This window comes from Solenopsis invicta, chromosome 4, assembly GCF_016802725.1.
Source record: "Solenopsis invicta isolate M01_SB chromosome 4, UNIL_Sinv_3.0, whole genome shotgun sequence".
Taxonomy (NCBI): Eukaryota; Metazoa; Arthropoda; class Insecta; order Hymenoptera; family Formicidae; genus Solenopsis; species Solenopsis invicta.
In genome coordinates this window covers 7085001-7101288 of record NC_052667.1, presented here as the reverse complement: position 1 = coordinate 7101288, position 16288 = coordinate 7085001, and the positions used below count along the sequence as shown (strand labels likewise).

Here is a 16288-nt window from a genome sequence, read left to right as displayed (position 1 = left end):
GCGAGATCTCTTGGAATAATTGTATCGTAACGATCACGAGTTTATCTTAATTCCTAGAATATTTAATAATATGGGAGATTGTGTATTCTATTCAATTGAGTATTCTAAATTATTATTGCCAATTTTATGCAAGAAAATCTGCATGCCTGCAGAATCTTGAAAAACTTGAACAGCATGAGGAAGTTTCCAGTAAACACATTATCTTTCAGACCTAGTCTTAAAGGCTACGGTCTACTTGTCGCTACAAATGCTTCAAAACATTCTTTGATCGGTCAATTTATAAAATTCTTTGTTTCGATTGTTCCGATAAAATCAAACGCTTCGAAGCACTTGTAGCGTCAATTGGACCGCAGCCAAGACTTCTTAAAGACTTCTATTAAACTTTGTCTTAAAAGCAACTTTTTAGAAACGTCTTTTGAATGTGTTTTTCATGACATCTTTGAGACATTGTCTTAACTCTTGTCTCTACTACAGAGAGGAACCTAAGAGCGATCATGCCGGTCTATTTTCCGTAACGCTCAAAACTCCAAATTCTCGGGAGAAAATGGATAAGGTCGTTAGTGCGCGGAGACTTTCGACCCGGTAAAAAAAGTTTTTATATAAATTATATATAGTTATATATTAAATATGTCTATATATTATATATTAAAATATATATAATAATTGTGGGATTTCAAAGGAGACACCCTTCTTTAATCAATTTGAATGTATTTCGATATTTCATGATTACAGGATTTCGGAGATTCTTCTAGATGCTTACTCGTTGTCACATTTGTTAGTGGATCTGCTCTTATTTTATTTTGATTTAACACTCGTTCGATCGATTGTCTTGTTCGACGCTTGGTTAACGACTGTCTCGTCCTTCGCACTTGCTGTGATGATCGCACCTTACATACCTAAGTTCAAGCCTGTAACAAGTGGGTCTAATGCCCAAATTAGAATAAATATAATTATATTGCTTTCTAAATCCCACATAATATATAATTATATATAATTATATACAATTATATTACATTATATGTATGATTTTTATATGTGTATAGTTATATACAGTTATATATAATTGTGCATAATTAATATACGTTCGACATCACGACATCGTACAAATATTCGTATAATATCATATGATGATATGTGGTATTAGGGTCTGTACTATCGACTACGGCATAAATCCCGCTCGCTGAAAATGCTGTATACCCTAAATAGATAGAATATATAAGATGTCACACTAAACAAAGAGATTTTGTTTTTCAAATTTAATCTCTAATAATGTAATAACCTTTTAAAACTAAAGTTGGTGTTTACGTCGCGTGGTGATTTATGCCGCAAAAATCAGAAAAAAATAGAAGTAAAGGCAATTTGTTTTATTATGACAAAAATTTCAAGAAAAATTAGTAATAAATATATGCTCATTTATAAAAATTAGCAAACCTATTTTGAAGTCTTCCATCACTTGTCGTGCAATTACAGGAACAGCAGAACAAAATTCTTAAAGTTTCCTTAATAACGCGTTCCAAATAATTCATATGTTGTAAATCCTTTAACTGGTGCAGCCTTTGAAGTTTTCGGGCCATAAATTTCCAACAACTCTTTATATACTTTTATCTATTATAAAATGAAATGAAGTATTTATATGATATGTACATAATCATACAACACAATACAACATTTTTTATTTACTTATATTAAAATTTTATTCTCTTTTAAAACATAGTTCAATATTTTTTGAAACGTAATAAAGCGTTTTCCGATAAATTTTTGATCGCTGAAAACAAATTTAATGGCCAAAGGCTTATCACATCATATTGAGAAAAATTAAGTTAAAGTTAATGGCTTGTAAAATTACTTTAATTATGTTGAAAGTTATATGTACAAAAGCTAATTCAATTAAAAGTTACGTTAAATTACGTTAAATTAAAAGTTAATTGTGAAAAACATTATTTATATTAAATTAGACATTCGTAATTTTTAACATTAAATTACTCAAAGCGATTATAATATGAATCATCAAACAAATTTAATACTTTGTAAAAAAGTTTATATATATATATATACATGCAAAGAAAAATAAGAGTAACTGCAGAGACATTATTTTTTGTATTTTTTTTACAAAATCAATATAATAAGAAAAATAAAAGACAATTGGCATAGAAATAAACGAAGAAAATGCAAAATATTTTTAAGCAGTACACGGCACTATTGTTAGAACATAAAAGTTCTATATAATTCTCGTAAGAAAAAAAGTCACAGAATAGAATAAAAAATCCAGTATTACGTGATTTTTTATTCTTGTTCTGACAAAAATATTTTTTTAAACAAAATAATTCCAACACTTTATAAAAAAATTTTTTGAAAGCGAGTTCTTAAAATTGGACTTTAGATTGAAAGAAAGTAAGACAATTTTAACAGTTTCATTAAAATTTCATTAAATTGAATGTTTTCAAATATTTTCACACTAAAATAATGCTGAAATTATGCTGAAATTATGTTAAAAATTTGTTAAAATTTTGCTGAGAAGTGTTTTAAAACGTAGAAAAATTTTAGAAAATGTTTTATGGTTATTTCTCCAAACCTTCTTTAAAAACTTATTTGTTAACTTCTGTACAATTTTATCACATATTTCTTCCCAATTTCTACTCAAATGAATTCAATTTTTGAGCAAACTGCGGAAACAGTTATAGAGAAAGTACAACAAAATTTACAAAGAAATTTTTTATTAAAATACATATTTATATATGATAAAACGTTATAAATGTTATTTCTTTACCTTTACTTGATTTGGTTCATATATTACGATGATTAATTTAGGATCTATCCATAGTTGGAATAGAAATGAATATTTTTTACAGATCCGTATGAGAATATTTAGAAAATCTAAAAAGTTTTAAAATGTTAGAAATATTATATTGTAGTCTTAAAATTATTTGCAATTTATTATATTGTTTAAAGGTTTGATTACATTTAAATAAATAGTTTTAAAAAGGTTCAACATAGCTTAACTTGAAACTCGGTTTAATTTACTTTCTATCTTTTTCTAACTCTTAGGACTAGAAAAAAAATAGAAAGTGAGTTTCAAGTCAATTTACATTGGTGTAAATGGACTTTAGATATATATCGTAACATTCTATTGCATTTTGATTTTTATCTTTATAATATATTAACAATTTGATATATCTGATGTTAAGTTTCTATAATATTAAAATAAAAATAATATAAATATACCTTCAAATTTTTGATGTAGAAAAATGTATGAAGTACCGTCAACAGGCAGTCATACATGACTGGATAGTGTTTGAAACATTTGGGAGGGAAATAATTTCCGAATAAAATAGTTTATTATAATGTATGCGAAAGTCGCATATATTGCACAATATATGTATCTAAAGTTTATTTACACCAATATAAATTAACTTAAAACTCACTTTCTATTTTTTTTTTTTTAGTCCTAAGAGTTAGAAAAAGTTAGAGAGTAAATTAAACCATGTTTCAAGTTAAGCTATGTTGAACCTTATTAAAACTATCTATCTAAATGTAATCAAAACTTTAAACAATATAATAAATTGCAAATAATTTTAAGACTACAATATAATATTTCTAACATTTCAAATCTTTTTAGACTTTCTAAATATTCTTATGCGGATCTGCAAAAAGTATTCATCTCCATTCCAATTATGGATAGGTCCTAAATTATTTATCGTAATATATGAACCAGATCAAGTAAAGATAAAGAAATAACATTTATAACGTTTTATCATATATGAATATGCATTTTGATGAAAAATTTTTCATCAAAATACATATTCATATATGATAAAACGTTATAAATGTTATTTTTTTATCGTTACTTGATTTGGTTCATATATTCCGATAATTAATTTAAGACCTATCCACAGTTGGAATGGAGATAAATATTGTTCGCAGATCTGTATTTTATTCGGAAATGGTTTCCTTTACAAACGGTGAAAACACTAACCGGTCTATCCAGTATGACTTGTACGACAAATATATGTGCCACAATGAACAACACTGCTCTTAGTAGATATAATGGCAAAATACTGAAGTAATATTTATAAAAGTTGTTATTGAAATGCGAATACTACTAACTTGGTTGTGATTTTATAATAGTTTCCCCACTCCAGAAAATTGATCCTATCACTTAGTAGCATATCAACAGTTAAAGGAATTTTGAGGTCACATAGAAGTCACTGCTATTTTTAAAACGCTATTACGCGAGTTTCATTGGATATAATGTGATTCCTCTAGTTATTCTGCACATAAAAGTGTTATATTGAGATCGATTTATTGAAAAATTAATAGTTTTCTGATTTTATATTATATTCTGGTATATTTTTAATCTAAAATATATAAAACATCTCGAAAATTAATTTTATAGTAATTTTACATTAACTTATTATTTTTATGCGCAAAATAATGAGATAAATCAATTGATGTAAAGAAAACGTATCTATAGCGAAAAAATATTTGTGAAAATTAAACTATTACGCAAATAATTCTCTTAAAAAGAAATTTTGCTCAGTAAACAGTAATCTAATAGCAGCAATGTATCAAGAAATTAGAAACAAATACTTCGCTCAGCGATAACAACGGCGATAGGACTTGAAATCATAATATTTTATAAGTTTGATTTTATGTGGGTTAGAATGTTCCACCTTTCCTTTCCTGTAAAATGGTACTCTTAAGTGAAAGTGACAATAAACTCGCGAAAGAGTTTTTGTCATTTCAGAATATATAAAAGACGAAAAGTTATTAATATCCAACAGTCTTACCCTTTAATCTGTGTATTTAAACGTCAATCCTTGAAAATAAAATAGTATTCTTAAGTGGAAGTAATAAAAAACTCGTGAGCTGGTTTTTATCATTTCAAAATATTCAAAAGACAAAGTTATTAATATCTGACAATCTTAATCTTTAATCTTTGCACTTAATCCTCAATCCTTGAAAATAAAATGGTACTCATAAGTGGAAGTAATAAGAAACTTACGTAAGTGTTTTTTGTCATTTCAGAATATATGAAAGATAATTAAAACGTTATTAATATCCAACAGTTTTAATCTTTGCATTTAAATCTCAATTCTTGAATTCAAGTAGCCATTAAATTTATATCTGCATTCAAAATTAATCTAAGTAAAGATAAAGTTGAATATAAACAAATCAAATTGATTGAGTTAATTTTTTATTTGAGTAAGTGAACTATAAACTTTCACGATCTATAAATAATAAATACCATAAATAAGTATACATACTTCTAACGCTATAATATATCATATAATATTTACATTACTGTAATAAAATTACTATTTTTCTTAATCGATATCCTACTATGATCAAAAGTGTATAAATTTAAATTAAAAAAATGATCATACTGTGTGTTGTATCCAAGTTAAAAGTTTAAAACGACGCAAAAGTTTAAAAGGTTTCGTGCAAGAAAAGCTTAAAAAACAGTACTATAATATCGCATATATGTGAGCAAATAAAAAAAGTTCAGTTTGAGTAATAAAGTATAAGAAAAAAGTTTCGTACAAAAAAAAAACGAAAATGTAATGTAAAGAATGTTCGATACGAAGCCATCAAGAGTGAATACTTCACAAACTCTTATGTTTCTCAGTTCTCAGCGTATGTATTTTATTCTCTACTCTTTCGTAATTCCTTCGCGAAGCAGTGTGTGTACATAAAGTAACGGCGAGACTGAATACATTTTTTCCTTTCTTTCACTCTCCAGCAAACGACAAATGATTGGATTGGATAAATTCATATGAATCAAGTCTCTGAATCCGTGAAAAAGATATTGAATTTTATAGAAACTGAACACATTGAATCCGTTTCCTATATCTTTAGTTAAATATAATCCATTGCATTTTTTTTACACGAATCATCCAAACGAATCTACGCGAGCAAAACAATATTTTTTTAATATTTTTAAAAACAATATTTAAAAAAGTTTTATATTTTTTAGGAACTTTTTTCGGAAATTTCCAAGCGGTTACCCATCCAAGTCGCGACTCCGGTGAACGTTGCTTGACCTTCGTGATCGCTGCGACTGATCCCTCATGATGACCTGTAAATACTTTATGCTGATATGTGTATACAACTGATAAATCAAATCAATTTATATTATCGAAAAAACGAAATATGTATAATTAAAGCACATTTACAAGCACAATTACGGATTTAATTAAATTGGTCGCACGTTTTACTTGTACATTAAATGAGATACAGAAAGCAAATAGCCAATTCGTAATTATTGATTCAAATGGATTACGCATAGAAAACGGATTCAAAAAATCCAAAAACTTGATTCAATTTCGTTCCATTAAATAATCCTAAATATTTTCCAATTACTTCTTGTTTGGTGGGTCGATAACATACAGTTGATCGATGTATACCTAATTAACTTTGTTTTAGAACATGTTTAATATATTGATAATAGTATCGTGTAACTGTTTTTTTTTTAATCATTAAAACGATATGCATGTCAAAGAATATACGAAAATGAAAGTAGATGAGAAAAAATAAATACACATTTTCCTCTTTAAAATTGTTCTCGGTTTTGTTCTCCTCCACGATCTTCGAATTTGGATAGAAGTTTTGGTAAGCGTTGCTAGATCTCTTGCAATTTGTACCGTAACTATCACACGTTTATCTTAATTTCTAGAATATTTAATAATATGGGAGATTGTGTATTCTATTCAATTGAGTATTCTAAATTATTATTGCCAATTTCATGCAAGAAAATCTGCCTGCAGAATCCCTTGAAGAACTTGATCAAGTTCTGTTCAAACAGCATGAGAAACTTTTTATTAAACACATTGTCTTTCAAACCTTACCTTAAAGGCTATACGGTCCACTTGACGCTACAATGCTTCGTAACATTTTTTGATCGGTTAATTTGTAAAATTCTTTGTTCCGGTTGTTTCGATAAAATCAAACGGTTTATCGAAGCACTTGCAGCGTCAATTGGACCGCCGTCAAGACATCTTCTTAAAGACTTCTGTTGAACTTTGTTTTAAAAACAACTTTTTAAAAACGACTTTTAAATGTCTTTTTTATGACGTTTTTGAGACATTGTCTGAAAGATGATGTCTACTCCTACAGAGGAATCCGAGAGCGGCCAGGTCGGCTTTTTTTTCCGTAACGCTCGAAACTCCAATTTCCCAGGCGAAAATGGATGAGGTTTACTGCGCGAGCAGTTTCAATACGGTAAAAAGGTTTTCATACAAATTATATATTAAATATGTTTATATATATTAAAATATATGTAATAATTGAGGAATTTCAAAGAAGACACTCTTCTTTAATCAATTTGAATGTATTTCGATATTTCATGATTACAGGATTTCGAAGATTCTTCTAACGCTCACTCGTCGTCACATTTGTTCGCGGATATTCTCTTATTTTATTTTAATTTAACACTCGCTCGATCGACTGTTCGATGCTTGATTAACGATTGTTTCGTCCTTCGCATTTGCTGTTATGATCGCACCTTACGTACATACCTACGTTCGAACCCGTAACAAAAATGGGTCTATCTACCCGAATTAGAATAAATATAATTATATTCCTTTCTAAATTCCACATAATATATAACGTCATGACATTGTACGATTATTCGTATAACATCATTTGATGATATGTGGTGTTAATAATGTTGAATAATGTTGAATGTAACCGGAAGCCATCCTAAGCCGCAAGGCAAACGGCTTTAAATAAAATAATAATAATAAAATAATAATATAGATGATTCAGCAATGGGCAAATGAATCAAATACAACAAACGTTAATGATAGCAAAGCTCGTAAGTTTATCAATATTTTATTCTTGTGCCTTGTAGTATTGTATAATGCTTCCAATGTAGATTAAAAATAATAAATTGAGAATTGTATTTAAAATACTTTTATTTTCTCTTTTTTATTTCTCTTTTATCTTTAACATTATATATTTTATTTGTTCAAAATTTATTTTTACCATAAACTTTTAAAATAATATACATAAAGATTATCACTATAAATATATTGATAAGTAATTTATACAAAACTTTTTTTTTATATAACATTATAGATAAAAGACTTGTGGACATTTTAATGAATTCAACTAATAAAGAATTCATGGAAAAGGAAATTTTCTACAATTTGTTTACGATGTTAGTAACGGTATGTAGAATACGTACTCTTTAAATTTTTTAAAATTAAATGTCATTCAAAAATTATACACAATTTTCACTCTGGTACTGCAGTGACAAGATTTACGAGATTTAAAAAGTATGTAACTATTTTCAAACTAATTATAAGATATTACTTTTATTTTTTATAGGCCAGTGACACCACTGCTGTTACGATGTACTTTGTGATCTTTATGTTAGCAAACTTCTCAGAAATACAGGTACGTATGCAATAGTATTGTTGCCCTCAGGTTGAGTCGGTTCTAAAACATTGTATTCATAATGCTAGAATCGGTGCAAAATTTCAAAAAAAGAGAGAATTCACCAATCGCATTTGTACAATTTAGCCAACTAATTAATACGACTGATTAATTCCAGTAATTAGTCAAAAAGTTAAAAGTTAATTAAAAAGTTAAAAAGTTAGTAATCTTAATCTGTTATCTTAACTTAGTTAATTTTAAATTATTTAATTTTTAACTTTAATTAGTTATTTTTAAAATACAAACTTTAATTTATTAAATTAAATAAATTTAATTTAATTTATTAAATTAATTTTTAACTAAAAAGTTAAAAATTTATATATGTAAAAGAAAAAAATTACACAAAAAAACACATTTTCAAATAAAAAACAATATGTCTTTGTTATTTTATATAAACGTAATTTAAAAATAAAATATCTGGTAAAATTTTTTTTACCGATAATTATACATAAATTATACATATCGTTACACTTATGCATATAATTATGTAATATTAATTATATGTCCACATATATAATTATATATAATAATTGTATATATTTTATATAAAGATCATACATAACTATAAATGTATAATTATACATACAGGGTGATTATTAATGAATGTCCCCACTTTTTACCATTAGAGCACGCATTTGTAATTTCTAATATAATAGGGGAAAGTAGGGTTATTGTACGCACTGGGTAATTGTACGCTTCGTGGTTTGGCACCTTCCCGATGAATAAAACTTATATCACGACGATATTTGTAGGCTGAAGGCATTTTTTAAATATATAACCATACGTTATATCATTTAAAAACGTAGTTAATTTAAAAAATAAGAAAAAGTAAAATCATGATTTTTCTTGCGATTTTGGCGTTCAGAAAATAAGGCAATAAGTCTGTATTTTTACTTTATTCGTTTAATTTTGTTATACCTAACAAAAGTACGTTTTTTCCTGCGTTCTTTGAGCTATTGTTTATTAAATTTAATTAAATAGTCATCCAGTAATTGTTTATTTATCAAATCAAGTCCGCCGTCGACAATTTTACGCATCCATCTTGAAAGGCGTGAGACCACGTGAGATCAACTATAGTGCCACTAGTACAGTGTAGTGCAGTGTAGTGTAGTTAAAAGAATGGGCTATAACCTCATTTTTCCTCCGCGTCCATTTATCCAACCGCACGTACAATTACCCAAGGCCCGAGAAATTTTTTCGTTTAACCACTTGCTTCTTTTTGCTGAATATAGCATTATCAAATAAAAAATTGTTCAATATGACAATACATAATGATAAAAAAATGTTTAAAGTTTCTATTTCTGTACTCGTATCGATTTCAACTTTAAAAATCACTTCACTGCGATAAATTTCCCTTAGGTGCGTGCAATTTACCTACTTTCCCCTACTATGGGTGAAATACGTATCCGTCGGTAAATCATGCTCCTATGATAAAAAGTGGGGACATTCATTAATAATCACTTGTATATAACTATACATATATAATTATATATACATATATGTACAATTTTTTACGGGGTATTAAATTTCTTTGATAATCCATATTATAATTGCTTTGAGTAATTTAACGTTAAAAATTACAACTCTCTAATTTAATATAAATAATATGCTTTTCACAATAAACTTTTAATTTAACTTAATTTAATGTAACTTTTAATTGAATTAGTTTTTTTGTACATATAACTTTAAACATAACTAAATTAATTTTATAAGCCATTAACTTAATTTTCCTCAAAATTATGATGTGATAGTCTTTGGCCGTCGGATTTGTTTTTAACAATCAAAAATATACCGGAAAAAGCTTTATTACATTTCAAAAAAATGTTAAACTATGTTTTAAAAGAGAAGAAAATTTTAATATAAGTTAATAAAAAATGTATTGTATTATTATGTACATATTTACTTTATTTAACTTTATAATAGGAAAAAGTATACAAAGAGTTGTTGGAAATTTATGGTACACAAACTCCAAAGGCAGCACCGGTTAAATATGAGGATCTACAACATATGAACTATTTGGAACGTGTTATTAAGGAAACTTTGAGAATTTTTCCTACTGTTCCTATTATCGCACGACAAGTGACGGAAGACTTCAAAATAGGTTTACTAATTTTTATAAATGAGGATATATTAATTGTTAATTTTTCTTGAAATTTATTAATTTGTCATAATAAAACATGAACAAATTAAGATTCAAAAATCTTAATTTGTTCATATTTTATTACGACAAAAATTTCAAAAAAGGTTAACAATAAATACATATTTACATAGAAATTTATTTATTTTAATTAATATACTGGTATTGATTCTATTATTCTAATAATATGCCTATCAGAATATTAATTTTTATTTTATCTTAATTTTATTTTAATAAGAAGATTGCTACGTTTCTATCATACTTTTCTTTGCAAAGTTTATATCTGGATATTATTTTTAAAAATGTTTTAGGAGATATGTTTTAGGAGAAATCTATCCGGATCAAACACCAATGGATTCGGCCAATACTTTTTATTTCGATGCATTTGAATAAATGAGATAAGAATATCAGTATGTTTTACCAAAACATACTGATATTCTTATCTCATTTATTCAAATGCATCGAAATAAAAAGTACTGGCCGAATCCATTGGTGTTTGATCCGGATAGATTTCTTCCGGAAAATATAAAAAATTATCATTTGTTTTATTTTGCTCCTTTTAGCGACGGGCCAAGAAATTGCATAGGTAAACATAAATAAATTATTATGTATTATAATAAAATTGATTTACATATAATTGAAAAACTTGCAGGTATGAAATATGGAATGATGTCTATGTAAGCTATTCTAGCAACGTTGATACGAAGTTTCATATTTAAAGTAAATGAAACCATTGAAATAGATAAAATAAAATTAAATATGGACATCGTGTTATCGGCTGTAGAACCTGTAAAGATTAAATTAAAAAAAACGAAATCCCTAATAATGTAATAACCTTTCAAAACTAAATTCGGTATTTACGTCGCACGGTGACTGTTTTATGTCGCAAAAATCAGAAAAAATAGAAATAAAGTTGTTCTTAATTGTCCTGTTATTTGCTTCTATGCTATATTAGTATTATATTGTGATTTCAATGATGTTTTTATTGTTAATATTAACAAAAATATCGTGAGCTAAATCGATTTCTCCATGTATAGTAAGTAATGTAACGATCGTATATGTAATATAAAAGCACATAACAGAATGGTTGAAAGCAAATTGCTTTTACTTTTATTTTTTCTGATTTCTGCGGCATAGATCACGCATGACGTAAATACCGTTTTTAGTTTTCAAAGGTTATTCGTATAACATCATATGATGATATGTGGTGTTAATAATATAACAGCTGATTGTCTCGCTTTTTCTTCATATCTGAGTGCTCTTTTGATCGCCTGTATTCTGATCTCTTCCATTTTTGTCTCCTCCAGCAGTATATAGTTCGGTGTTCCTCTGTCCAGATTTAGTATCCATTTTGCATATTTCCTTTTTATTCCGTCTAATGTTTTTTCGTCTCTCCAGCCCCATACTTCTGCCCCGTATAGGGTCACGCTTCCTACTAGTGCTTCAAACATTTTTATTCTTCTTCTGAAGTCTTCTTTGAATATTCTTTCTCCTATGCTCCATGTCCTTTTCATTGCTATTGTTGCTCTTCGTAGTCTTTCCCTTGTATGTTTCTCCGCGCCTCCGTTTTTTTGTAGCGTGTAGCCAAGATATCTTATCTCCTTAACTTCCTCTATGTTTTCTTCTTTCCATTTCCATTCTCTCTTCTTTCTTCTTCCTCTTCCGTTTTCGAAAACCAATACTTTCGATTTGTCTGCGCTTAGGCTCAGCTCCTTCTTCTCTAAGTATTTTCTGAATCTCTTCATCATCTCTTTCAGTTCCGCTTCTCTCTCTGCCAATAAAAATTTGTTGCATATATAAATAGTCATATTGCTGCATTTGTGTTCTATTTTGGTGCTATCAAATATACGACAAGAAATATGTAAGGACACATGCAACAAATTAGTTTGCTCGATATACTATATCGCGATTATCTAAAAAAGTGATTTAGATTTTTTATTATAGGTTATCACAGGTCCCTGTGAGATATTTTAATTGCAAGTTTATTGGAATGAAGTTCCAGATAAAAGTTATTTGCGTTCCACTTAACGCTTAATTGTAACGCTTGCAGACATTACAAAAAATTCCATTTTATTAAAAGATTTTTTGAAAGAGAGTCCCCAAAATTGGACTTCAAATTAAAAAAGAGTAAAACAATTTTAACAGTTCCATTAAAGTTTAATTAAATTAAATATTTTCCCTCAAAAATTATGCTAAAGTTATACTAAAATTATATTAAAATTTTGTTAAAATTTTACTGAAAAATGTTGTAAAACGTGGAAAAAAATTCAGAAAATTCAGAAAAGTTTTATGGTTATTTCTCCAAACCTTTCTTAAAAGTTTATTTGCTAATTTCTGTACAATTTCACCACATATTTCTCCGCAATTTTTACGTAAATGGATTCTATTTTTAAACAAACTTTGGAGAAATGTACAGAAAAAGTGCAACAAAAATTTCAGAGAAATTTTTCATCAAAATATATATATACACTACTCAAAAAAAAATAGGGAACACTTTCCAGACACCAAAAATTAGGCTATTTTCAAATGACTGTAACTCGGTGAAAAATCATCGTAGATAAAAAATAAAAAAAGCATTTTGAAGCTTGAAGATCGTGCTTTAACGTTCTACCAGCAGATTTTCAAAATTCTTTTAACTTCCTTGTCTTATGTAGTAAAAAAGCACACCTTGTTTTGTTCGTTAAAATTTCGTATTTTTGACACTTTGCAGATCGACCAACAAATTTTTTTCAAATAATTCAAGTAAAATTTCATAAACTACAACATTTTATCTACAAAATGCTTTTTTAAAAATTTCTTAACGATTTTTTTTGACCGAGTTACGCAACTTTGAAGCTAAACCTGCATTTTCTACAAATGATATCCGTACTCCATGAAAAATTATCGTAGACAAAAAATCAAAAAACCATTTTAAAGCTCGAAGTTTCAGCTTTAACATGCTATTAATGGTTTTCAAAAATTTTCTCAATTTCTTAGTACTATGCTCCAAAAAAGATACACTGTTTTTCCTTAAAATAACATATTTTTAACAGCCTGTAGCTCAATAAAAAAATTTTTCTCGACAATGCAAGTGCCTCAAAGTATGACATTTTCTCTACAAAATCCTTTTTTTAAAATTTTTTCTACGATTTTTTTTGACCGAGTTACAAGACTTCGAAGATATACATTTTTTACAGTACATTTTTCCGAAAAATGACGTCTACCGCCGACATTAGCATTACCCAATGTGCACCACGTGGAGGTTGTCGGTCGGATTTTTGCACATCGTGTGTGTGTGTGTGTGTGTGTGTGTGTGTGTGTGTGTGTGTGTGTGTGTATGTGTCACAGCAGAGATAAGGAGCCCGCAGTTTGTCACTTTTGCAGTATTTAATGACTCCAAACCCTCTCTGCTGTGTGTGTATGCGCGCGCGCGTATGAGTGTTCAATGGCGTGTATTTCGTGTGTGTTCGTTATATCAACGATATTCTACGACCACACGTTTTGCTATTAAATCGAACCTGTCGGAACTTTATTTTCATGCAGGACAACGCTCGACCTCATACGGCGAATATAACGCGACGTTTTTTTCAACGACACGCAATTAAACTGTTAAATCATCCCACCAATAGCCCGGACTTAAATCCAATCGAGCACATTTGGGATGAAATGGAACGACGATTAAGGCGTCACAAGGAACAGCTGCGAAATTTAGAAAAATTGGGAGAAATTTTAACGGAAATTTGGCACAACATTCCGCAAGATTGTATTCCAAGATGTATAAATATGCGAGAACGCTTGCAAGCAGTAATTGATCAGAGAGGAGGAAATACACACTATTGAACTCTCATGCGCGCGAGCGCATACACACACAGCAGAGAGGGTTTGGAGTCATTAAATACTGCAGAAGTGACAAACTGCGGGGTTCTTATCTCTGCTGTGATACACACACACACACACACACACACACACACACACACACACATACACACATACACAGTAAAGAGGGTTTGGAGTCGTCAACTACTGCAGAAGTGACGAACTGTGGGCTCCTTATCTCTGCTGTGACACACACACACACACACAGTAAAAAAGGTTTGGAGTCGTTAAATACTGTAGAAGTGACGAACTGTGGGCTCCTTATCTCTGCTGTAACACATATACACACACATACACACGCACGCACGCACGCACGCGCACACGCACACGCGCACAAATGCACACACGCACGCACGTACGCGCGCGCGCGCGCGACACACACACACACACACACACACACATACACATACACACACGATGTGCAAAAATCCGACCGGCAACCTCCACGTGGTGCATTGGGTAATGCTAATGTCGGCGGTAGACGTCATTTTTCGGAAAAATGTACTGTAAAAAATGTATATCTTCGAAGTCTTGTAACTCGGTCAAAAAAAATCGTAGAAAAAATTTTAAAAAAAGGATTTTGTAGAGAAAATGTCATACTTTGAGGCACTTGCATTGGATTTGTCGAGAAAAATTTTTTTATTGAGCTACAGGCTGTTAAAAATACGTTATTTTAAGGAAAAACAGTGTATCTTTTTTGGAGCATAGTACTAAGAAATTGAGAAAATTTTTGAAAACCATTAATAGCATGTTAAAGCTGAAACTTCGAGCTTTAAAATGGTTTTTTGATTTTTTGTCTACGATAATTTTTCATGGAGTACGGATATCATTTGTAGAAAATGCAGGTTTAGCTTCAAAGTTGCGTAACTCGGTCAAAAAAAATCGTTAAGAAATTTTTAAAAAAGCATTTTGTAGATAAAATGTTGTAGTTTATGAAATTTTACTTGAATTATTTGAAAAAAATTTGTTGGTCGATCTGCAAAGTGTCAAAAATACGAAATTTTAACGAACAAAACAAGGTGTGCTTTTTTACTACATAAGACAAGGAAGTTAAAAGAATTTTGAAAATCTGCTGGTAGAACGTTAAAGCACGATCTTCAAGCTTCAAAATGCTTCTTTTATTTTTTATCTACGATGATTTTTCACCGAGTTACAGTCATTTGAAAATAGCCTAATTTTTGGTGTCTGGAAAGTGTTCCCTATTTTTTTTTTAGTAGTGTATAATAAAATATTATAAATGTTATTTCTTTACCTTTACTTCATTTGGTTCATATATGACGATGGTTAGTTGAGGACCCATCCATAATTGAAATGGAGATGAGTATTTTTTGCAGATCCGCATGAGAATATTTAGAAAATCTAAAAAGTTTTGAAGTGTTAGAAATTTTATATTGTAAATAAAATATTTTCACAAAATGATTTTCTATTTATTGTATTGTTTGGATTACATTTAGATAGATAGTTTTAAAAAGTTTCAACATAGCTTAACTTGAATCTCGGTTTAATTTACTTTCTATTTTTTTCTAACTCTTAGAACTAGAAAAAAAATAGAAACTTAAACCGAGTTTCAAGTCAATTTACGTTGATATTACATATTGTAACATTCTATTACATTTTGATTTGTTTCTTTACGTTTATTAATTAAAAACGATGTTATGTTTCTATAACATTAAAATAAGAACAATATAAATATATACCTTCAGATTTTTGTTGTAGAAAGATATATGAAGTACCGATAAGTGGCAGTCGGACTGGACCAGGTAAAGTTTTCATCACCGTTTGGACAAGAAACCATTTTTGAATGAAATAATTTACTACCATATATGCGAAACACGCAATCAATGCAACAATAATGAACAA

At 28.8% G+C, this 16288-nt stretch overlaps 1 protein-coding gene, 1 long non-coding RNA gene and 1 pseudogene across 2 annotated transcripts in view; 1 reads left to right on the top strand and 2 right to left on the bottom strand.

Moving 5' to 3' along the window:
- Positions 1-688: 688 nt before the first annotated feature.
- LOC105203404 lies at positions 689-3786 on the bottom strand. The gene is made up of 4 exons (XR_003268920.2): positions 3223-3786; positions 2768-2874; positions 1432-1605; positions 689-923 (listed from the first exon to the last, which is right to left on the bottom strand). It is a non-coding gene; the product is annotated as an uncharacterized LOC105203404 (long non-coding RNA).
- Positions 3787-6996: 3210 nt separating this feature from the next.
- Positions 6997-11404, top strand: LOC120357482 (annotated as a pseudogene).
- LOC105206707 overlaps positions 10316-16288 on the bottom strand; it is a 6046-nt gene continuing 73 nt past the window's right edge. Inside the window, exons 1-3 of the mRNA XM_039448836.1 lie at positions 16126-16288; positions 15681-15787; positions 10316-12344 (exon numbers count right to left, since the gene is read on the bottom strand). The exon at positions 16126-16288 is cut by the window's right edge and continues 73 nt beyond it. Of these exons, the coding sequence (XP_039304770.1) occupies positions 11764-12321 (558 nt within the window). The 5' untranslated portion in view covers positions 12322-12344; positions 15681-15787; positions 16126-16288 and the 3' untranslated portion in view covers positions 10316-11763. The remainder of the gene's footprint in view (positions 12345-15680; positions 15788-16125) is intronic.